The sequence below is a fragment of the Neovison vison genome, chromosome 3, assembly GCF_020171115.1.
Source record: "Neovison vison isolate M4711 chromosome 3, ASM_NN_V1, whole genome shotgun sequence".
NCBI classification, from domain to species: domain Eukaryota; kingdom Metazoa; phylum Chordata; class Mammalia; order Carnivora; family Mustelidae; genus Neogale; species Neogale vison.
This window is the reverse complement of record NC_058093.1, coordinates 178,971,627-178,997,380: the sequence shown is the minus strand read 5'-3', so window position 1 is coordinate 178,997,380 and position 25,754 is coordinate 178,971,627. Positions and strand designations below refer to the sequence as shown.

Below are 25,754 nucleotides of genomic sequence, written 5' to 3'. Positions count from 1 at the left end.
AAAGTGTGGGTGCTTGGGAAGTGTGGATATCTTCAGGGAGCTCCTGCTTCCAAGATTCATACTCAGCAGTGATAAGCCACTAACACTGGGAAAACTGCATCATTCCGTTGGTGCCACAAAAGAAGGCATTATTTACATCCGTGTGTAATAAGATGGGTGAGTTGCTACTGAGAGCTGTTTTTCTCACATATCCTAAGTTGTCACCTGACCGAGCTGTATGCGGCACATCTTTTGAAATGAGGTTGGAATATTGGCATGAAGGGTTGTGCTTATGGCTGTTGAAATTAAAAAGGTATTGCTCTGCCACAGGGGCCTTAGAATTTACATGCTTCTAGCCTTAAACATGATAATTAATTCATTCTTTACTCCCTGCCATTTTTAATTTTAGTTCAGAGAATTATTAACAAATATGTGGTTTCCTAGAACTGGATGTTCCCACTGCCAAAGTAAGGGGTTCCTCTCTCAGCAGTTTTTCAGTCTGTGATCCCTGAGGGGGATCCAGGGGAGGCTAAGCAGGCAGAGTGGGGAGCAGACCCCGGTGGGGGTTTCTAAGAGGAGGAAGATTGGGTTCTGCTAGAGAGAAATTTAAAGTTTGGGGAAAATCACACTGTTATAGGACAACTAGGGATTCTTTCCATATTTAAATAGCATGTTATGCTTTACGGGTGATGGATTATAATAAGAGTTGAGAACAGAAACTCAAACACATGGATGGAAGAGTACTCATCTGATGAATTTACATACAAAGTAAAGGCTTTTTAAAAATTGATTTTAAAGTAAACTCAATTATTCAGAACTCCAGATCTGAAATGATAAAAGAGGAGACAGCTGTGGTTTATGAATTGAAAAATATTCTCAAGATTAAGGGTATCCAATCTGGGATATATCATACTCCATGCATGAGCCCCTTTTATAAAAAGGTGATATTGCTGCCGATCCTGTTAGAGGTTATGAGCATTTTAGGAAAGGAATACTTCCAAGAGCTAGAACTCTGGTGTCTCAGTGAGCTGCTCTCTGCAAGGACACGGCCTGGCTCAGTGGAGTGCACCCATGCATGCGTGAATTCCATATGGGCACACCATTTGGAAGATGAGTCACTGCACCAGCCTTCAACTTGTCCACGCACTGACCCTGCCTTCCCTTGACTTGCGACTTGGGTTCTGCTTAGCTCTGTTGTTTTGTCATCCTGTTAGACTTGTTTTTCTCAGCAGTTGAGCCTCCTGTTTCACTGTCCAAAGTTGAATCCTCTCTCCCAGCGCTGTGTTGCCTGGACCACTATTTCTGGAGCTGACCCCCACTGTGAATGGTCTGATGATGGTTTTGGCTGGGCTCAGTACGGTTCTTCTCATCTGCGCCTTCTTGCTGATAGTTCCAATGGCTTGTACCTGGGGTTGCAGGCAAGAAAAATTATTGTGGTCAGTGGAGGAGGACACTGGTTCATGGCCATGATTTAAAAAAGAAAAAAAGCCCAGGTTGTGGGGACGGTGGGGAGGGTGCTTGCTGTGGAGGTGTGACATGTATGCTTTGGCTTCAACTCCTGTGAAGTTTTTTCAGTTTTTCTCCCTGTGTTCTTTGCTTTCAACTTTTAGCTTTTGCTCTTGCTAATCTGATGAATAAGCCAACAAACCTCAAGGTGTGTGTAGAACAACAAAGCAAAATTCAGTGAGATGGTAAAGCATGGATGTGTCATCTCGGCAGGCATAAATTGCTGCTTGTTGTGGAGGAACTGCTGCGGTTTCTGCTGATCTGCGAATTTGGCTGAGGCCACGTCAGCCGGATGCCCCAGGTTTACATATAAGTTGAGGGATCTTCTTTGCTTTATAAGAAAGGAAACCCACACTCCACAGCATCACCTAACCCTGCCCAGAGAAAGAGAGGTGGCCTGACTTATTTCCCACACAAGGCAAGGGGTCGTGTTGTGTTGCTGTTTTGTAAAAGCCACATCCACTCCCTTCTGTAGGTGAATGGCTCTGCCATGGTGTCTTGGCCACCGTGCACGTACACAGCTGATCAGGTAGACGAGGCTTACCATGCAGAGGACCTCAGTCTGACAGTGTGCCCTGTGATCCTCTGGGCACAGGAGAGCACAGGAGGCTCTCAAGGAGCTGCTCCAAGAAAGCCAGCCCGGAGGCCTTCATGATAGTTCCTTGTGTTCCCCTCCGCTCCCCGTTGGGTTCCAATGAGGCCTGAGTCCTTCTGCATCACCTGTCCTCAGGGTCTGCCTTCAGGCTGTTCAAGTGCAGAAGGGCAGCATGGAATGGGCTCCTCAGGAACAGAGCATCTGAGCCACCCATGTGGCAGTATCTAGACAATTCATCTCAGTGTCACCCTGTGCAGGGACATGGGAGCTGGCTCCTGTGGCTGCTTTTGCTTTTTGCTGGCCATGTCAGTCATAAACTGTCTGAATATTAAAAAGATGCCTGGTTCTTTATTGACCACATCTATCAGCCTCTGTCTTGCATTGCTTGACAGATCTCACTACCTTAACCCAACCATCTTCATTTCTTTGTTTTCTTATGATTTTATATTCATATGCAAGCACATGCATTCTGGTGTGGATCAACTGTGCTCTAACCATGCTTAATCTAATATTTGCAAAAGTTATACTGTGGGGCCCTCATCACCATAATTTACTTGATCTCTGTTTTTGGATATTTGACTTTTTCCAACTGCATACTGTTGTAGAGACTGTATTTATTCCTTTTGCTTTTTTTCTTTTTTTTTAAGAATATAATGTTAAAGTTGGGACAGATTGATCAACAAATATTAGCACCTTATTTTTTGGCTATAAACACAGGGATACTTGCTTCACGTATATTGAATTTTCTACACATTGAAGGTTTGTGGGAACCCTGTGTCAAGCAAGTCTTTTGGTGCTGTTTCTCCTGCAGCATCTGCTCACTTTGTCTCAGTGTCATATCTAATAGTCTCACAGCACTTTAAACTTTTTCATTATCACTGTATTTGTTATAGCATTCTGTGATCAGTGGTCTTCAAGGTACTTTTATAAATGTCTAGGGGTGCCATGAGCTGTAACCCTATGTGATGGTGTAACACCATCACTCTAAGATGGTGAACTTTATCGATGAATGTTGTGTGTGCTCTGATTGGTCCACCTGCCAGCTGTTCCCCTGTCTCTCATTCTCTTCTTGGGCCTTTCTATTCCCTGAGGCACAACAATATTGGAATTAGGGCAATTAATAACCCAACCATGACCTCTAAGCATTCAAGTGAAAGGAAGAGTCATTCATTGTTGTCTTACACTAAGACATGGCCATAGCCACCCCAGCCTTCAGCAGCCCCTGCCTTGATCAGTCAGCAGCCACAGCAGCGAGACAAGACCCTCCACTAGCCAAAAGATTATGACTCACTGGATGCTCAGATGACAGCGTTTTCTTAATCAATACAATATATATACTTTTAAAGATTTTATTTATTTATTTGAGGGAGAGAGAGAGAGAGTGAATGGGAGAGAGAGGTAGGGAGAATCTGAAGAAGACTCTGCACTGAGCACAGCCCCACACGGGGCTTTATCCCGCAACAGTGAGATCATGAGCTGAGCTGAAACCAAGAGTTTAAGCTTAACTGACTGAGCCACCCAGGCTCCCCATCAATAAAATACTTTTAAACCAAGTTATATATGTTGTTTTTTAGGACACAACACTATTGCATACTTAATAGGCTATAGTATAGTATAAACATAATTTTTATATACACTGGGAAACCAAAACATTCATTTGACTTGCTTTGTTGCAATACTTCCCTGATTATGGTGGTTTGGACCTGAACCTGCCATATCTCCAAGGAATGCATGTATGCATTGTCAGCATGACTTCCTAAGTTTGAGTCCAATTTACACAGCCACCATGAATGAGTGAGCTTGTTAATTACCCTGCAGACTTAATTTATGGTGTTTTAACCTTAAAAGTTATTAATTTAATAGGCATTTCTGCTACATTTTCACCATGTATGCCGAAGTGAGGCAGTATTGTATAATGGGAGTGCACAGGTTAGAAATTTTGTTTGAATCCGGGTTTTTCCAGATGTGTGACCTCTGTAAGCCTGTTTCTTGTAACTTTAAAATGAGGCTACAAATCTGATATTTACTTTTGTAAAGAATAAATGGAAACTATACTTTCATACATACACACTTACATCATGTACATGCATGCATGTACACACACATACACACACACACACACACACACACACCCTGTAATTTGGCACCTGGCATATAATAGGTGCATAACATGTGACAGGCCATGTATAATCAAATATATGTTGTATATTAGTATGTGTGGCCGAAGAGTAATAATTGGAATGTTTTGCTGTAGCCACTGTGTATAGTGAAAAGAAGTGGAATTTAAGGTTTACAAACCTGTGTGCCTATCTAATACTCTGTGAAATGAATGTCGTCTCTGTAGAACATTCAAGAAAATTACATAAAAAATAAAGAGAATTCAGTGCCTGAAGCAGTGCTGTTTGTAACTGGTTCTTACTCTTCAGGAAATTGAGCAATGAGTTGGTCAAAATAGATTATCTCTGAATTCATTTTAAAAGCCAGAATTATTATCTCACCTGCCTGCCTTCCCTTTAATTCATTGAATAAATATTTATGGCCAAGCATGGTTGTAGCTCCAAGGTATAGTCCTAGACAAGATCAATGAGATCCTTTGTTTTTAGGAGTTTACATCACAATTCTAAATAAGCAAACTAGTTCCTTTCAGCTGGCATGAGTCTTCCTAGAGCTGGTGATGACTCCAGGGCTGTGTGTGGCTCCAGGAGCAGAGGAACGTGGTATTTCCTTGTCTCACTGGCCGATACCATGTTGCTGACTAGTCCTCTTGCTTTACAGAAATACTGAATTCATGGAAAGTTGTTATTTTTGATACCATGTTTTCTTTTTCTGACAAAACTTCAAAGGGTTATTGCAGACTTACGTGATCATAAGAGATGATCATAGATATGATTTAGTTCTGGTGAAATGATGATATATAACAATGGGAAATATGATTAAATTGAGAAATTATACACAATCTTTTTAAGAACACAGATGTTGTAGAAAATGAGCTATCTATATTTGCTTTAGAGACAACACTGCCATAATTTTTTTTTTGTAAAGCATATAATTGTAATGTAGTAAAATGCTTCTGTGAAAATAGCGATGTTGAATAATCTTACTAGCGAATCTTCAGGGTTTGTCAAATTGTTTTCTCTATTTAAAAAAATAAAATATCTCATATTGTGGTACAAATAGCAGTAAATATGTAAGTGCTATAATGGTTGAAAAGACTGTAAGCTCCTTGATGGAAATCACACTATGATGTCTTATTATTTTTAAACAAAGCAAGAAAAGCCATTGATGACAATTCTGTTAGCTTTATTTGGTGATTAAAGTGTTTTTCAATACACTTTAGTAAGTGTATTTCTTAGCAAGAATATGCTAGTATGTTGTGATTGATAAATAGTAAATATTAATGTATATACTGTTTTTAAACTCTAAATTGACATGATTTCTCTTTATAATCTGAGCTTAAGTTACTCCCTTTCAGTCAATTATATCTACATGTATATCAAAGGATAAATAGTATATATCATTTATTTATTTTTCATCTACTGGATCAGGGACTGGGTTATATTTCTATTTCAATGGGAAGCACACTTCTTATTACATTAAATCTCATCAAATATTTTTTAAATGATTAGAAGTCTACATGAATTCTTCCTGTGCAACTTACAGATTTTATGTTTGTCACTGCATCAGGTTGTTTTATTGTCTTGAGAGGTTTCAGACGTTTGACTTAGAGGTGCATCTTACTGCCTGTCACTACCAATGCTTATGCAGGTCTGACCTTTTACCATCTGTCCCTTCTTCAGGAACATTCTACAGCATGATAAACATTAAATCTCATAGAGTGCTTTTTGGCCATCCAGGGTGTGTGCATATGAGAGTGTGTGTGTGTATGTGTGTGTGTGTGTGTGTGTATGTGTACATGTATGTTACTAATACTTATAGAGAATCTTGGAATAGTAGAAAGTAACAAAGAATATTTACATTAATCCTACTACCCCCATAGAGCCACTATGCATATTTTGCTGTTCCTCTTCAGTTGCTTTTCTATGCATGTGTGTTGTATGTGTGGACAAGTGCCTTGCACAAAGAAGGTGCTTTATAAATGTGTTGAATAAACAGATATCTCAGTATATGTAAAAAATTTTATTTTAAAACTTAGTATAATATAATCTGTTTTATGATCTTTACATTGATTTTACTTAACCTAGAAAATTTCCAAGATATTTTGTTACTTAAAATATAGTTTTCAGGGGCGCCTGGGTGGCTCAGTAGGTTAAAGCCTCTTCCTTTAGCTCAGGTCATGATCCCAGGGTCCTGGGATCAAGCCCTGCATCGGGGTCTCTGCTCAGCGGGGAGCCTGCTGTCTCCTCTCTCTCTCTGCCTGCCTCTCTGCCTACTTGTAATCTCTGTCTGTCAAATAAATAAAACCTTTAAAAAAATAGTTTTCAGTAACTTCAAAATCATATGTATACATGTGCCTATGTATATATGTATATGTGTCATAATCTTTTTGACCTTTTTCTCATATTACTATTATTTTGTGTTTTTGTTGTAATAATGTTTTGATGTATATTTTTACTATCAACTTTTATCATGACTATTTAGCATGTTAATCCTAGAGGGGTAATTACTGGGATATCAAAGTGTAAACTTAAAACAGTTATCAGTCCTTTTCATATTTTTATTATTTAAAAATGATATTTTTATTGAATTACAAAGGATAGCTATTGATTTAGAAAATTTGGAAAGCAGAGGATAAAGTGCAGAGAAAATTGGGAAGAAGCCATAATCCTGGCAGCTAAAGATGACTTCACTTAAGATTTTGATTTACGTAATTTTAGTCTTTCATATTTCAATTACATATTTTACCAAAAAGGATCATTTTGTTTTCTAAACTGTTGTCTTTTTCCCCACTGGTAGTGTATCATTTACATAGTCTTTCTCTGCCATTAATCTTCTATAATGTAATTTTACAGCTTATTATTAAAGTGACACGTCTGTATAATGTATTTAATTAACCCTCTTTGTAGACCAGTAGTTTGATTCCAATGTTTCATTATTATGAGGAGTTCTAGGATAGAAACCCTTGTGTGCATTCACTGTAATGACATTAATATCCAGATTCCTGGAAACAGAATAGCTGGTTCAAAATTATATATGAAAAATTTTTAAGGCTTTTGACATATATTTCCACATTGCCTTCCAACAAGTTGTACCACTTGATGTTCATCCCAAAAAGAGGTATGAAAACAAAAGGAGATTATACGGATATTTGCAGGTCATTCACCTTAAAATGAACCAAGTCATGTTTTGGAAAAGCAGTACCTGTTTACTCTTCTTTGAGAGGAGTAAGAAACTACCCATTTTTTTAAAGATTTTATTTATTTATTTGACAGAGACACAGTGAGAAAGGGAACACAAGCAGGGGAGCAGCAGAAGGAGAGGGAGAAGCAGGCTTCCCGCTAAGCAGGGATACCGATGTGGGGCTCCATCCCAGGACCCTGGGATCATGACCTGAGCTGAAGGCAGACACTTAACGACTGAGCCACCCTGGTGCCCCAAAACTACCAATTTTAAGTGTTTATCAGTGGTCTTCTTGGGGAAGGGGATATATTCATAGACTTGTTGGAGAAGCTGCATATGGACTGGTTAGATGATTTTACTAAATGCTCATGGAAAGTGAGAGAGAAAGTTTTTATTAGTTGCTAGTTCTCATGATTACCTGTTTGACGAATCAGCCTGCTTGTTGTGTCTATCTTCAGTTAGATACTATTTTTCTGTCCTTAACTGCTTTAAGAAAAGTCACTGTGTTTTCTTTTCCAGTCCCTTCAATGGCTGCACAGGAAGTATGGTCGTGGGAGCAGTACTTGACAGAACAGAAGGCTATAGCTGCACCTGTTGAACTGTTTTCCAAGGTGAATCATTAACAGTCTTATGTTTTGGCAAGGAATGGGCACTTAAGAGAAATAATCAAAAGGAAATCATTTGCCTACACAGAACACTCAGCTGATTTCATTTGTAGGTTTCACTGGAAAGTAACATAACAAAGGTAATGGACGCCTTAGTGATTCAGAATATGGCCTCCAGAAACCCAGTGCTACTCCCTTTCAGCTCTGTGACCTTGGGCAAGTCATTCATTCTCTCTCTGCTTCAGTTTCCTCACCTGTAATGTAAGGAAATTACCATACCTACCTCCCAGGGTTGTTGGAGGATGAAATCAGTTGTTACACCTAAAGGGCATTGAATGCAATGGGCACATAATCTTTCTTTGTATTAGCAGATACTACTTGCACAGGACCACCCAAGGATCAGGTTTGAGGGGTCTTTTATTTTTAAGATTTTATTTATTTATTTGACAGATAGAGATCACAAGTAGGTAGAGAGGCAGGCAGAGGGAGAGGAGGAAGCAGGCTCCCTGCTGAGCAAAGAGCCCAATGCGGGGCTTGATCCCAGAACCCTGAGATCATGACCTGAGCCGAAGGCAGAGGCTTAACCCACTGAGCCACCCAGGTGCCCCTGAGGAGTCTGTTTTTGATGTGTTGCATGGAAGTGGTCGGTCAGGCAACATGTTGGAGGAGATAGTGAAACCCCATGTTTTGCCTGAGTCTAACAATGTCCAGAGCAGCCTGTGTGGGCTTGCTTGACCAAGTGATGTTGGCACAGAGGTGGGGAGAGGTTTGACTTGAGGGGAATCATCTTTACCCAAGGTACCAAATCTCCTGCTACCCTTTCTATTCTTCTTGGTCTGTGTTTTCAACATTTCAGGGGAATTTATATTTAAAAAACCGCATCAGATTTCATCATTATATTGCATTTTAACCAGCGGTGAGAAGGTAATGCTTTTTATTTGCTTTACTTTTTATGACATTTTGTTGAGATACACCTAGTACTTTTTACTATGCAAAAGGGCTAGCAATATTTTAAAAGATTTAATTATTTATTTTAGAGCAAGAGAAAAAGTACAGCTGGGAGGAGCAGAAGGAGAGGGAGAGAGAATCTCAAGCAGTCAGAATCTGACTGCAGAATCTGACACTTGGCTCGATCTCATGACCTTGATATCTGGACCCTGAGATCAGGACCTGAGCTGAAACAAAAGAATCAGGCACTCAACCGACTGAGCCACCCAGGTGCCCCAAAAGGGCTAACAATTTTAATCCTGGCCATGGCAATAGAATGGGGGAAGAAGTAATGTTAATAGGGGAAGGAAGAGAAACCAAATGCTGGCAGCTCTCATTTAAGAAATAGTAAATATTTTGTACTCAACCCAATCTTCACATCAAATGCCTTTCTGGAGCTTTGGAAAACCCATGTGTATGGGTATTCCTGAAACCTGCTAAATTAGAACCTCAGCGTCTGGGGCCTGGCACCCTGGAGAACCACCTTGGGCTTCTGTGTGCAGGATGGAGGTCCGAGGTGGTAGTAGCTTGTAGGAACTGTGCAGTGCCTGCTGACTCCTGATGAGACTGTCACTTGATGAGAATTAGGGTTCAAGGTCCCTAGGGAAGGGGTCTCTTCTTCTCTTTCATGTTTCCTCACAGTCTCTGTTCTTAGTGTACTCATGATCAGTCAATGTTGAATGACTTCTGGGTAAACTCTTTTCATTTCTGAGCATGGAAGTTCCTTAAAGAGAGTTGGCTCTGACTGGAGCAATCCAGGGCAACCTGCAGTTACACTTTCTCTCCATCCTTGGGCCCATCTTGTGCCTGTGCTGTGTGGTCACTGCAGGACAGAGGGTGGAGTGGGCTGGCCCCAAATCCAGCTAAGGCCTGTCAGAAGCTGTGAGCCCCAAGGGCACATGTAGTCCATCCGGGCCCATGGTGCAAGGTTCACCGCAGGACATTGACCGGGCTTATGATCCAATGGCTGGGCATGGATGGGTACCGTAGGGTCTCAAGGCAACAAAGGTCCACAAAAATGTAAGACCAGTCAATGATTGAAGTCAGGACTTCCATGTAGCAGTATTGACCATGAATGATTCAGGGTCTTAGGAATCAGACTCCCATGGGTCTCCTGGCTGGGGTCCTCTCTTCCTTCCACTGAGAATTGAACCACTTTTTAGTGTGTTTGGCTGAAATGGGCCTTTGTTTCCAGAGCAAGGCAGGTTTGGGCTGATGACAGAGAGCCATTAGATTCTGGCCAGTGCCTGAATTTTTTCCCTCAACTCAGCTAGTGAGTGGATTAACGCTATTTCTTGGTTTCTCCTTCAGAACAATTCAAGGTCCAGCAGTTAGTGCAAGAACACCTACAGATCAGAAAATTTCTCCCCCAGATTTTCCCTTGTGACTGAGTAATAAAAAAAAAAAACACCAAGGGGCAAACGTGAGATTTCTGTTCCTGAAATAAATCCCTACATTGGGAACTGTTTAATAGTGCATTATGGGTCATAGAACTTTCTCCCTTGACTTTCTAGAGATCTGATAAGAGAGGTACTGGCAAGCACTAAGTGAGGGGAAACATGGCATTGTGAAGGCAAGGGTGGGTTCCCTCTAGAGGGTGTAAATGAATCTGTGACTCTGTCCACAGAGGAGAGATGAGCAATGAGCAGGGAATGCAGTCTTTGAGGAGTCCTTGCCTCATCATGTGACTTTAAAATATGACTTTCTCAACCTTGTGGACTCAATTTTGGTCAACTCTGAAACTGACCATAGAGTATGAGCACGTGAGAAAGTGGACATGTCTGACCTGTAGGCATGGCTTTGTCTTCACTCAGAATTTAACAGTCAAGCTACTCACGTTTTTGAGGCTCCATCTCTACAAAGCTCCATGTAAGATGTAGACTGAGACACTAAGGGGTTTATGACATGGTTGCTTAACATCTTGCCGTCTATTGGGATATAAGATATGCCTGAAAACATGACAGTGGTGTGAGGTAGAATGTTCTCGTCAGTCAGATGTGCATGTAATGAGCTGGGTGTCCTGAGGAGAGGCGGCATCTCCTCCAGGCCTTATCGAGGAGGAAGAAGCTTACCAGTTACTAAGTCTGATTTGTCCTGATGACTGAAGATGCTGTGTCCAAATAACAGTGTTACTCTGACTGGATATTTATATTCTGAGATGAAGTGACATGGTTTATAATTGAAAATAGCTTTCAGTAGAATAAAAAAGGCAAATGGGTCAGGCCAGTCTTCTGAGAAAGATGATCAGATTGAACTCAGGTTTGGAGTAACATTGTGCTCTTGACTCTTCCTGTCCATTTTAAATGTATAAATATTGTAATAATGGTGTTCAGGTAAGCCTGCTGAGATGGCCCCGAAATGTTGAAAATAAAATGAAACTGTTTGCATGTCCTGATTGGAAAACTATTAAAAATATATTAACTATTGCTTTTCTTTCAATATGTCATTTCCATCCTAACATTCAAGATTTAGATGGTGTACCAGTGACACCACACACATACGATCAGTTCCATCATGCAAATCAGACATGTATTCTACGAAGAAAATGTATGTGTGTATTTTAAGAATGTGCTTATTTTATTTGCACACAAGATTTTTGAATATCTATAGGCCTATTTTGAATTTCTTTTTGTACAAGACAAAGTAAAGTGTTTTATAATTTATGGTTTATCTTACCATCTGGGGTAGTGAGTGTACAAGGATATAAACACCTTCTGTTGACAGAAAATGTAAAAACATTTTCTCTTCATTACTGGTGAAATGTGCCTATCGTGGCTTGATTCACACTTCAAAATATTTTTTCCTTTGGTTTTGAAGTTGGTTCTAAAACTTTCATCTTTCCTGGCCAGTCATCTGACCGTCCACTGTATCTCCCTGAAGCATTCTTTCCACCTGTTGCCCATCAAAAGCTCAACTATGCCAGCCTGGAATCCCAGTCCCCACAGTCTGGCCTCATCTGCAGATGCACATGAACAGCTTCTGTGCCGGTCAGCCTGTTGCTGCCCTGCTTAACTGTTCAGAGCCTTTATCCACATGGGAGGCCTCTGTGTCTCTTCTTGTTCTCTGAACTTCCTATGTCCCTGTTCCTCCAGGACCCTTCCCCTTCATGAAGCTGTCCCAGCCTCTGCACTCTGACCTGTGGTCTTGGCAGCCTCTTTCTGCCTGGCTTCGGCTGGTGGGAGTGAGGTTTGGGAACAGCATAGGACCAGCATGAAGGCAGATGCCATCCCTCTTGCTGTCTGGCCATGAGCTAAAGGGACCCCCACCTGCACCTGTCCCAGCGTTCCAGGGGCAAGTCTGACCGGGGGAGCATAACCCTCCCTCGCCCCAAACCGCCCTTGTCCCACAACCACACATCCTGGTTGTCCTTAGTCATTTCCCTGAAAGCTCTGCTTTTTATGTCCAGCAGATGTTCCTGTCTCCCCAGCCAGTGTTTGGGCGAGCAGATAGGCTAAATGTGTGCTTGGGCTCCTGCAGGCCAGGGATACTTGAATATTATTAAAATGATTGGTACTTCAGAGCAAGATGAAAGTCATCATGGAAAAGCTAAAATTGCTGGACTTCTCTGTGTGTCTTTTATAGTGTATATAGTTACAGTTTGAATTTTATATAGCAAACGGGTTGTTTTTCTTTCTCTCTCTCTCTTTTTTTTTGTACTTGTAATAAATTACCATGAACTTAGTGGCTTAGTATAACACAAATTTATTATCTTAAATTTCAGGAAGCCAGAAGTCTAAAATGGGTTAGCCAAATTATGTTCCTTCTGCAGGCTATAGGGGAGAATCTCTTTCCTTGCCTTTTCTAGCTTCTAAAGGCTTCCTACATTTCTTAGCTTGTGGGACCATATCACTCCAACCTGTTTCCATGGTCACATCTCCTTCTCTGGTCCTTTGCCTCCCTCCTACAAGGACACTTGTGATGACATTGGGCCCATGTGGATAACCTCTCCATCTCGAGATGGTCCACTTAATCACATCTGGAAAATCCCTTTCACCATATAACATACCATATTCACAGGTTCAGGGATTCGGATATGGCTCTCTTTGGAAGCCACTGACCACAGGTGCCATCTCCTTTCCATTACTGTGCTGATCTGTCTCTGCCCCTGGCCTGAGTGGCTTCTCATGGCTGGCTCCCTGCCGTCAATCTCCTGTGACCTCTTTAGCACCCTCTGTGGTAAAACAAATGATGTATTGGGGCACCTGAGTGGCTCAGATGGTTAAGCACCTGACTCTTGATTTTGGCTCAGGTCATGATCTCAGGGCTGTGAGATCGAGTCCCATGTCAGGCTCTTTGCTTGGTGCAGAGTCTGCTTGAGATTCTTGCTCTCTCTCAACCCCTACTGCCACCCGTTCTCTCTCTCTTTCTCACACACAAATAAACACATAACGAAATCTTAAAAAACCCACAAGGGATGCACCATCCTTCATAGCCCCCCTTCTCGAGGTGGCATGCATAGCTGCTTTGCTGGAACCTCCATGTCCCGAGAGTGCACTGTTGTCTCTCCCACACACGCTTCTCCACCCCTCAGGGTCAGGTCTCCACCACAAGCCTCTTCCTGCCTGCTCCTTAGTATTTTGTCATTCTGCACCTAGCCCTCCCTCCCATGCTGTCTCCTCCCTATGATTTCCACTCTTGTTACTTCATTGGACCTGCGCATGTACGCCTATGTGCACATGTGCACCCATGTACTGCCTCCCTGAGCTTCTCCTCTGCTCTTGCCTGGGTCTCCTGCTCATCCTGGGACATCCTTGCCCACACGAGCCACCTAGTGCCTCACGTGCCAGATCCCCCTTCCCGGGGCTGTCCACTTGCTTTCCGCTACACTTGCATCCATCAGAACTGGACCTCTCCTGCAGTGTGGAACTTCAAATCCCACGTCTGATCCCAGCCACTGTCTTTGCAGCCCCTATTGCTCCCTTATTCTCATAGTACCAGTTTTTCCTTTAATTAAGACCTGTGGTTGTTGAATTTGTCCTTTACCTTCCTTCTGGCTTTACATCTTCCCCTGGCCAGGCTAGGCACCCTGGTTCTATCATTTCAGCCGTTTTCTTGCCAGGATCTTCAATTGCCTTGTCCCCCGTTCTCCTCTCCCCACAGATGCCTGCCAAAATCCCAGCTCCGGATGGATCACGTGTGCTTTCTAACTTCTGTGCCTAATTAACTGCCAAGCCCTGCTGCAGAAGAAGCACAAACATCAAAGCTTTGCAGCTTGATGGCACTGTAGACTAACAGTCTCTGCTAAGAGGGCAGTGCCTGGCTGTCCTTCTTGCCATCAGTCTGAGCACTCCCTGCTCTCTGGGAAGGCACCACTCTCAGGCCTCTGCCCTCACTCCCAGCAGAAGGCATCACTCCTTGGATGGACTTGGTGCAACCTCCCTCCATTCCCTGCCACAGACCTTCACTCGCACCAACTCAGACCTCTTTCCCAGGCTGAACTGGGAGAAATACCCCTTTCCTCCCCTCTTTCCTTTTACCTACACTCAGGAGCCTTCCCATTTCTGCTTTTCTAGAGAGAATTGATCAATGACCCATCAATCATCTCATGACCTGCTTGTAAGCTACCTTTGCTTCTCTTCCAAGCGATTGTGTCTAGAACATGAACACACCTGTCTGTCCCATCTTTAAGAAAGCATACTGGCCCTTGGTCCTGCACTCCCCTTAATAGCTCATCTCCTTAGTCTGCTCTAGCTTCTTGAAATGTTGGCATGCATTTTCTCTTTTCTTCATTTTCTAACCTTTTCCTCCTCCAGCTCTGCATCCTGGCCTTTATTCCCACCATGACCTGAAACTGTGCCCACAGAAGTGCCCCCCCCCCCACTCCCTGCCCTGATTTCAAAGCCACACACATCAGGCCTTGGCTTACACTCCCTCTGCTCCAGGATGCTGTCCACTGTTAGCTGCTCCTTTTGCGTGGTCCTAGCTACTCCTTGCCAGGCACTTCTGAAAATCCTCTTCTCTTGGGCTTCTGTCTTGGGCCCCACTCTGCATGGCCCCTGGGGCATCTCATCTACCCCCTTAACTCGAGTTCCACCTAGACCCAGTGGAGTTTGCAACGTCCTAGATCTCTAGATCTTCCTACCTCCTCATTCTGTGTGATTGCACATAGTGTGTTTTGTCTCTGGGTAGAGCTGTAATCTCTGTGAAAACTGACTGGGTTTCTTTCCTTTTTTAAGTCCCTCTCTGCTTCGTGATTCTCTGGGAGAGGTGCACCTTGGAGCATCTTGTTACTGGCTGGGTGCTTATACATGTGCTGGCCCATTAAGCCCTTTCAGCTTCTTTCCCTTCACTTTATAGAAGAAGAACCCTGTGATGCATTTCTCTGACTCTCAGTTTTTAACTGAAAGTGGCAGATTATATCACTTGCTTAGAAACTGTTGAAGAATTACATAAAATATATATACAGTGTTTAGCCCAATACAGCGTCTGACATGCAGTTCGCTTTATTAGATGCAAGAATTCTTAAGATGATACGTGTCAGATTCTAGTCCTTTACTGTCCCTGGAACCTGCCTTCCTTGACAGTGTTCATTCAGAGCCCTAACCAGGACGCCATCTGCCGGGACTGCATCCTCGTCGGAACTGGCCTCCCTTTGACCACAGCAGTACTCTTGGCTGCTCCCTGAAGCATGGCCTCCCAACTGAGGTCTCCTGATCTCCTGTGCATCAGGACGAGTGTCCAGTCTGAAAACCATGCATCACTGGAGCTTTGTCTGAAACGGTAGTGTCGGCAAGTCCTGCCGTTCCACAGCTTCCATGTTCTCTCTTCGTGCCTTTGTGAAGGGAACAGAAATGTCTCCTCAGTTGCTCTCCTTTGTCTCCCAAAACAAGGCAAAACCATGTTGATTTTGGCATTTCTGCTTTTCCTCCCCCTGCTTTTCTTCAGCGGCATTTTTATCTCGGACACTCCTTAACATGTTCTTGTATTGTACTGTCCCTCCACCTCTCTTAAAATCTGTAGTAATCTCTTGTGGTTTGGGAAAGAAATACTTTGTGTCCAGATAAGGAAATTTTAGCCATCTGTAGGATGATGTGGTGGTGGGGAAGGTTCATTTGGGAAGGGTTGAGAGTAGTTGGGGAACAAAGACATCTTCCTAATTTAACCCCTAATTGCCCTAGATATGATAGCTTTATTTGAACACACTCCTGTTCTCGCTCAGCCTTCCTTGGTAAAATCCAAGTGAAAGGAATTTTAACTTTAAATTTAACTTCTGTACCCAGACCTGAATTATATTTTTAAAAATCTATTTTTTAAGATATGCCAGTACATTAAATAGAATCTGAAAGACCCGTGTCTGTGTTTTGTTTTTGATGAAGTCTAGAATTGTGTTTAGCATTGCAGGTGCAGAAAGATGCTGCCATGAAAATTCACATTTGTTACAACCCCCTATAGAATGATTTCAGACAAGTAGGACCTTTCTAACCCAAACAATTCAGTCAGATGTCAGGTTTTTTGTGCTTTGAACATGCTTCCAAATTATTTGATAATCACTGAGAACATTATCATAGTTCTCATGTAGATCCTTTTCAGATAATACTTTAAATATTAATCATTAGCCACATGATGACCATGTATGGCTTTTTTAGTAGTTAAAGTGAAAATGAAATATCTCATTATATTACGAATTCTGATATAGTCAGAATCAGATTATAGCCTGGATCTATATCCTGTTTTATTTACTTAAAGTGTGTGCTTGTTTTTCTCTTTGTTTTTGCCTTCTATATGTATTTTGATGCCCCCCAGTTTTAGGATAACCTCATTGATATTTAAGAGTTCTCCCAGGAAAGAGCACATTTTGTAAAAAAAAAAAATAATAATAATAATAATAATAATACTGTGTGTATTATATTCACATGTTTGATTGGGGCTTAAATCCCAAGGCATATTGGGCAGAGAAAGACATGCATTTTAAAACTGGACTGTAGCCTCAGTACGTGAAGTCATTTAAGCTGATTAATGGCTGGGGCTCTGAAGAACAGAGGGAATTCTCATTCATGTTCATTTCTCATGTTCTCTAAAGCTTTAAGTTCTGGGGCAAAACTGAAGATACATCCTGATCTTGCAGCTCAGATATTTTTCCTATTCTTAGAATCCACTTCTCTGTAATAGTGAGATTCAAAGTACCAGAGGCCTGGCAGATAGTTGAGCAGATCTGAAGCAGTGAGACCAGACAGTCCAATCAGGGCTTCTTTCTCCTGCTTGGAGGGGGCTTGGAGCCCCTGTGAAGGCTGCTTATCTGCAGTTCCAGCTGGAAGCCGAATGTCATGTTCCAAGTTGTTCAGAGGAAGAGAAATTAAAAGAAAATAGTGGTATTTAGAATCAAGAGTAAACAGTTTCCACAGTTCTTCTCTTACAGTTGAAGCAAATTTATATTAGAAATATCCTTGTCTTTTTACCCTAGGCAGGTTTAGTTAGGGGAAAAAAAAATACGTGGGCTTATTGCTTTAGACACTATTCTCAGAGATTTGTGGAGTCTACTCATGTTGGCCAGTGAATTATCAGACAACTTCAGAAGTTATTTTCAAAAGTTCTCTCTAGGCAGTCATTTATTTTATACTGTGTGGGTTCTTTCTCTTTGTTCATAAAGATCTTTGTTGGTGTAAAGCTGCCTAGATCTAACAGTATTCCGCCCACTCCACTGTGAACTTCCCTTTTATTTCTGAGACTGTAATTCAGTCAGTGGGTAGGTCAGGGTGCCTGGACACACACACACACACACACACACAGTGTCAGTGGGTAGGTCAGGGTGTCTGGATACCCATACACACACATACACACACACGCACACACACACACACATACCCCTCAGCCAAACTTCCTACTACCAATAAGGTCAGTAGTTCTGGTGAAATGACAATGTTTGCATCTGAGATTATAGTAGAATAGATTCACAAAAAAGCAGGAGGAATTGCATCCACTAGCTTCTAGAGAATACTTGTGTTGTGCCATGAGTTCTTTGTTCTCTTTTTGTAGAGTGCTGCTTGGTATAATCTTGGCAGCAGTTTGGGATACAGAATTAACCTATGAAAAATGTTCAAAATAACAAGGAAGTAGTCTCTAAAATGAGGGTTTAAAAATACACAACCAGCCACCCTTCACTGCCGCCTTAACTGAAGCCTTGCAGCAAGTTATGTTTAATTATGTAGGTGACGATTTTTCCCCATTAGCCTAACAAATAGATGGCAAAAATAGGCATCAGTTTGAAAAAGCAGGATTTGAAGCATGTCTTGTTGCCTGGCCTGTATATCCATGAGGACCAGCTGCAGGAACTGCTTGGGCCTGCTTATCGAAGACTCCTGAATATGTTGTGTAGTCAGGGGATTGATTAGTGACAGATTCCCTTAAAGGACAGCCATGTGGCTCTTAATCTTTTTTTAGATATTAGACCCTTTTGAATATCTAATGAAAGCTATTGATAATCTCTTTAGAGAAGTGCTTATATCCATTCGCACACAAAATTTTAAAAATGTAGGAGGTTTCTAGAGTCCCAGAAGACATCATAGATGCCACTTCTACTCTACCATCGAAACCAAGGACCCTATACATGAGTGCATGTGTGTATGCATTTATCTGTATCTGTATATCTATAGATACAGGTGCATTCAAGGTCTCCATTTTCTCTGTGATTGAAACAACAGAAAGCCACGAGGATTCTCATATTCCTGGGAGGTTCCATTGTTAGCTCAGGTGAAAATCATAAAGGTCCCAGAAGAGAAAGCAAGGAAAGAGTTTCATAACCTTTCATATTCTCTCAGTATTTGCAGTGAGTAGACATTTAAGATGAAAGGTTCATTGCAAGATACTATACCTAGGGGGACATTGAAGCTATAGTAATGCACTAGAAATTTGGAATTGAAAAGTATGTACAAAAATGTCATTGTTCATGAGCTGTATATAGAATCCTTGAACATATCAGTCAGTATTGATAACATTATAAAAGTAAAAATTAACACCTTATGGAAAATCTGGGTATTTCTTCCAAGGCTGAAACCTGGGTGTCAGTTTAAAATTTCCTGCCTTGGGGCACCTGGGTGGCTCAGTCAGTTAAGCATCTGCCTTCAGCTCAGGTCATGATCCCAGGGTCCTGGGAACGAGCCCCATATGGTATTAGGCTCCCTGCTCAGCAGGAAGCCTGCTTCTCCCTCTCCCACTCCCCCTGCTTGTGTTCTCTCTCTCACTGTGTCTCTCTCTCTGTCAAATAAATAAATAAATAATCTAAAAAAATAAAATAAAATTCCCTGCCTTCTTCGTCCTCTGCATCCGGCCAGTCCTCATGTACTCCCTGTCTTGACTTCTCCGTGGGTACTAAATCTGCCCTTCCCACCTGCTTCCAGCTTTGGCTCCACATTGGTCACAGTCCTCTTCATCACTTGTCCAGGCACCTGCCATGTTCTGGAATGGAATGTAACTTTGCAGCGAAGCATGCAGACCAGGGTTTGAATTTTCATTCCAGCTTTGTAACTGACTGATTGTGCAAGTAGGGTATGTGTGAGTATCTCAAGCCTCAGATGTGACATGGGGATTGTAGGGTTCCAATACAGGGGATTTTAAGGCTTCAATGAGCTGAGTTAGATACTATAGATGGCACATGGCAAATTCTCAATTATCGGTAGATATTAAAAACCTCCTTAACCATCTTCCCTATTTCTAGTCTTGCTATTTTTTAAATTAATTCTCTACACTGCCACTAATAAGATCTTTATAGAAGGAAGAATGTTTTTTTCTGCCCTCTGCTTAAAAGCTTTTGCTAGCATTTCATCAACCAAGAATAAACTGAAAGGTCCTTGATAAGACCTTACATAAGGCTTCTTGTGACCTGTGCCCTGTCTTCCTGCCTAGCATCGTCATCACTTAATTGTGTGTGTGTGTGCTGATTTTTAAATTACAATGCCATTTAAAAAGTCTATCAAGACAGAAGAATATGAAAGTTTTAAAAGGCTTTCCCTCTGTTGGTACCTCTCTCTAGGTGAACCACTCATAATAATTTGACATGTATACTTCCGTGTCTGTATGTATGTAGTTATGTGGATAGGTGAATGATGGTTGTCTAAATAGTTATGTTTTACTCATCTGGTGATTGCTTCATATTTATGAGTACATTACAGCTATCATGACACCTTTCCAGATTGAGGCCTGTATCTTGCTTTTTTTAAAAAATATTTTATTTTTAAGTCCTCTCTATACCCTTTAACTTAACAACCCGAGATCCAGAGTCACATGCTGCTCCAACTGAGCCAACCTGTCTTGTTTTTTTGTAATAGCTGCACTGTCTTCCATTGTATTGTGTCTGTTTTCTCTCCATCTGAAATTATTTTTACATACGTTGTTGTGGTAGGCATATAACTGAGTTTTTCTTCCCAAAGGATAGTCATGTGCATGTGTCCTAATGACCTTTATTTTGATTCTCCTGACTTAAAATGCCACCTTTACTCTGTATTAAATTCTCATACAACATTGGGCGATCATTTAGTGGTCAGATAGCATATATTCAGACCATCAACTTTGTTTTTTTTTTTAAAGCTCATTATAAGTGTTAATTATGAAGGTTTAAAAATATTGAAGTCTTTAGTCAGTGAATGGGATGGTGTTGATTTACTATACTGACTACTCGCTCTTACACTAAAGCCAGATACATACTGTGGTCTCAGGCATATTACATAACCGCTTATGCCCCAGTTTCATTCTCTGCAAAATGTACATAATGCCTATTTCATAGGACTTTTATGACAATTTAATGAGTTGCTATTTGTAAGTGCTTAGAACAGGATTTGGCCCAGAGTTAAGTGCTACATACGTGCTTGTTGTATAAAAGCCATCTGTATATGGCCTGATAAAGGATAGCTCAGGCTCTATTCCCATTCCTTCTTCTTCCTTATTCTTCATTTTGGTTATAGAGATAATTATATATTGTTATTAGAGGTTGTTGGCTATGATAGCAGGTATTTGATGGTTCTTCATATGGATCTCTATGGTCCTGGATATATTGATTAAACATAAATTCAGAACATTTTGTTTTATCAACTGCTAAGCCAACAAGAATATCACCCTCAAAACCCAGCAGATGGACTCTGCTTCTTGTAACTTCCCTTTGGTTGTATTTGTTTTAGGAAAATGCTTCTTTATGTTCCCTTTGGCAGTGTTTGAATGATTTTTTTTTTAATCCCATCAATAACATGATTTTTTTTTTTCCCCTCACTGAGTAAAGAAAATCATCAAGTATTGACCAAGAGTTAAATTTTCTCTGGTCAGGCTGTCTACATCCCATTTTGCCTGCATAAAACTTCTTGTGATCTCACCTGTCACATTTAAAATTGTAACATTTCAGCCTAGGAGATACACATGGAGACAGTTTGAGATTTTTGAAGATGTTGCTGAGATAAACCAGAGAAGAAGACCACTGCACTCATGGCAGTGGTCTTTGGGGTTATAAGGAAACTTACCTCACCATCTGCATATAAAATCTGTATGAACGTCTTTCGCTTTGACAGCCATCCCATGAAGGTTCAGAAATCAGTGGCCTGTCGTCTTGGACTGGTCCTCTCCATGGCCTGCTAGAGGTGTGTGCTTCAGCGGCTGTGACTCCCTTGCATGTCTCATTTCTCCCGTTTCTCTCGATACTGAATTAAGACCAGGAAAATATTGTTGCCTGCCAACGCTTGCCTGTGAATAAAATAGAATGCCTGTGGGCACGCAGATAGACTCTTCCATTTAGAGGATTGATACAGCTCTGTAACACACATCTAGCTGCTGTTCGGCTGGTGCTGATGGCCACCAGCCTTCTGCCGTCTCCACAGAGTGGCTCAGAAACAATCAGTACCAGCATAATCTCTCTGGTCCTGTGATGAGGTGCTCAGTGTCAAACAGAGTGAAACGCCCAGAATTTCTCACAGATACCTACCAAGTGTCCAAGAGCTGTTTACAGGGTACGTTTGTGACTTTGGAGCAGAGATCTACTGGCACGCAGAGATCTACTGTGATGAGTGCCTTATGCATTGTACTTCATAAAGGAATTCTGCTGTTAGCCTGTCTGCTTTGCTCTAGGCGTGGCGTTTTGTTTTATTTGGGTTGGTTTTTTTGTTTGTTAGTTAGTTTCTTTTTTTTCCTAATGCTTGGGCTCATTTTATTTTTTTAGTAATAGTATGCAATTTGTACCTGCCTTTGCTATGTGGTATAGAACTTGGAATAATTCTTTTTATCATTACTGACAAGCTTCATTATTTTGCAAATGTCTGGGAAAAGAAAATGATGGAATAAAACAGCTTTACTTCTGTGCCCAAGAGTACATGGCACATCCTTGGAAATGCCTTCCATGGCCTTGAGCTGGGTTTTGTTTTGCTTGTTCTGTTTCCACATCTGTCCTCTAATGTGGAACAAACAGTTGGCTGGCTTTCAGAAGATTTGGGTCCTTAGTTACGATCTGCTACCAAACAGGTTGTATGACCTTGAGAAAGTCTCTTCACCTCTCTGGGTTTGAGTTTATTTAACTCTAAAAGTTTTTTTCAAGTCTACAGACCTTATGATTTTTATGACTGAATTTAACAGACTATTGTTTGCTTTAGCGTGTTCCCTTTTGTCACCATAAAATATAATTTTATAGCACAGCTATCAATTGTGTTCATAAAATACATGATTTTTAGAAAGGAAAAAAAAATTAAATCTGCTATGAATAAACCATTAAACAGAAAAGAGACTGATGAAAGACAATGCTGTTTCTCACTAGAAGCTGCCTTTCAGATTGTTAAAATGAATGTTTTGTCTTTTATTTGAAACCCTCCAAAGAAGCCGTGACTGTTGTAGCCGCGTAGTGTTCCTTGCAGTGCTACCTGAAGCTCCCAAATTTTACTTGAGAAACCTTCTGAAAATGCTGACAAGGATAACGTTGCTCATCCTAACTCCCAGCTCTGAATTATTGTCAGTGTCTTGAATTTATCATTCATATGTGAAAAGAGAGCACAGTCTGTTCCATATAATCCTGGTTCCTTCCTGTCCCCAATTTTCTATATTTCGGTTTTATTAAACATGACAAATGTTCTCTCAGTTTTTACAGTTTCTTAACTTTCCTTTCAGAATTATTGATATATTCCCTGTGGTCTTTCCTGTTCCGTTGGTTTCTTATCAGTGTTGTGTGTACGCACATGCATGTGTGTGCAGTGTTTTTGAAGTTAACCAAGAAATTTCAAAGCAGTGAACAGGAGGCAATCACATAAAACCTGTTATATACAGTCTGCTGGGAAACAGAGTAGATGTGAGAAGAAGGCTGGGGAATTAAACACACACATGACATTTATTTTTGCAGAAATAAAATATTTCTGAGAAATCATTCATTCTTGCCATTTCATTTTTGGGTTTTGTCATCCTTTAAGTTTTTCCTTGGAAGCTTCTAAAATGATCTGTGAATGTTCTTAACGACATCTTACAAGCCAATTCATAAAGATTTAAAAACAATTTCATGTTCATATAAAAAAGGCACACACTCAACTGTAGAAGAAGGTTGAGTAAACTATGGTACTTACACAGAGTGGAGTATGATGTAGCTGTGACAAGGACTGTGAGCAGTTGCTGTGACCTGACATGGAGTGGTTTCCATGAGGTGTAAAGAAATGAAAAAAGCCACATGCAAAATAGCATATATAGCATATATCTCACTTTTTTTTGTGAGGAAGAAGGGGAAAATAAGGCAAAATGTTTTTTTTTTAAATTTTTACAAAAAGAAATCCAGGAAGGATAGACCAGAAAACAGTGAGGGTGGTTACCTCTAAAGAGGTAGAATGGGGAGGATAGGATAGGGAGACAGAGAGACACTTCTTTGATAACCTTTTTGTACAGCTCGAACTCATGGAAGGATATTAACATTCTACATATTAAGAAATAAAAACAAATCATCAAGAACTGAAAGCACATTTAAATCAATGAACACAACCATATTTCAAATGGATACTTTAACTGCACTAGAGAGAGAGAAAAATGTGAATCCAAGTAGGATATGAACATGGTTTTTAACTGCATACCCCATTCGTGGATAGCAGAGCAGGGAGGGAGAATTGCAAACAAATCCTGAAATCTTTCAATAGATTTGTTTATTATAGTACTGTGGGTAAAATAGTCCTGAAACTATAGTAGATGCTATAGGATTTAGTATATGAGTAAATGTGCTGACCTGGCTAGAGGAGAAAGACAAAAATGGATGGGAAAAGGCAGAACGAACTCTTTGGGGTGGTCTGGGATTAGACATATCAGTATGAACTTAGGATTTTTATAATATACATAAGTATGCATATACTTACATCCATGTGTAAATATTTGTGTATGTATATGTATGTGTGTTTTGTATGTAACTGTATAGTGAATTGGGCAACACTGTCATTGTGTGATCAAAATCAACACCACCAGTGAGAGGATGCATGGGCATACTATGGCTCCAGAGGAGATACCCTGAGGACTCTTGTCACCCATGTAACATACTGGCAGAGAATGCATGACTGAATCTAATCATGGGGAAATGTCAGACACATCCGGAATGATGAGCTTTCTGTTTAAAAAAAAAAATGGAGGAGGGGAAAGACTGTTTTCTTTAACAATGTTGTTGTTGTAAGAGGTAAAGAAATAGTATGGGAAAAGTTCCAGATTAAAGGAGACTAAAGAAACATATCAATTAAATTTGATATCTGACCCTACCTGAATCATTGTGGAGGGGGAAAGTGCCTTGTTGGATAAATTGGAAACACTGGAATATGAATTGAAGATTAGTTAAATGTTATGTTTCCAGAAGTTGATAACTGAATTGTTGTTACATAAGAGAATGTTCTCATTCTCTAGGGAACTACACTGCCTGCTCTTAAGGGAAAATCATTTAGTATTTAAGGGTAAAGGGCCGTCAGATGATTCAGAAACAGTCATATATACATGTGGATGTATATGCATATATTTATATCAGTGTACAGGCACAGATACGAGAGAGAGAGAACACAAATGGTAAGAGAAATGAGGTTTCTACTGTTGTTAACAATAAAGGAGTCCAGGCAAAGGCTATACATGTTCTTTGTATTATTTTGCTCTTGCAGCTTCTCTTTTAAGTTTGACATTACATTCAAATGAAGAGATTTATTTTTCAAAGGAATAAAAATAAACATTAATGCGTTAACCGGTAATAAAGAGTAATAAAATTAGTGATTAAAAAGCAGCTCTTGTTCTAATAAAGCTAGATTTTAATCATTTTCTATTAGCATTCTTATAACTTACTTCAATTAAGAGTAAATTGACTAGTAATGCTGAATCTGCTCAAAAGTAATGATAATTTGCTAGGCTGTGGGAAACAAGGCTAGTATTAAAATAATATGAATGGGAACACATTAGAAAGTTTATTACAAAGTAGATTCCATTTACAGTAGCAGTAAATGTTAAAAGGTACACAGAAATAAACATAAGAAAGCATTTTTGACGCTTTTTTGAAAATTTTAATAACCAATGATGTTGATTCACAAATTTTAAAAACATCTTGGACAAACAAAATGATTAAGTTAAATGGAGAGGGAACAAGTTCCTGAATTAGAAAATTCAATATGATAAAGGTTGCTCTCCATATAGAGTCATAAGCAAATAAGTCAATGTGATATAGGAAAATATACCAATGAGCAGAATAGAAGGGCCATAAGTAGACTCACAAATGTGTAGAAATATGATATAACAGAGATAATTTTGCTGATAATGGAAGTATAGACTACACAAAAAATTTTGTTGAATAGTCTGTTTTCTGTATTAAAAAAATAGATCCTACCTCACACCGT

The 25,754-nt window shown here is 40.5% G+C and overlaps 1 protein-coding gene across 1 annotated transcript in view; it reads left to right on the top strand.

Annotated features, from left to right (window-relative positions):
- L3MBTL4 (L3MBTL histone methyl-lysine binding protein 4) overlaps nucleotides 1-25,754 on the top strand; it is a 448,888-nt gene that overhangs the window by 135,608 nt on the left and 287,526 nt on the right. The window contains exon 5 of the mRNA XM_044243369.1: nucleotides 7,898-7,989. Within this exon, the coding sequence (XP_044099304.1) occupies nucleotides 7,898-7,989 (92 nt within the window). The remainder of the gene's footprint in view (nucleotides 1-7,897; nucleotides 7,990-25,754) is intronic.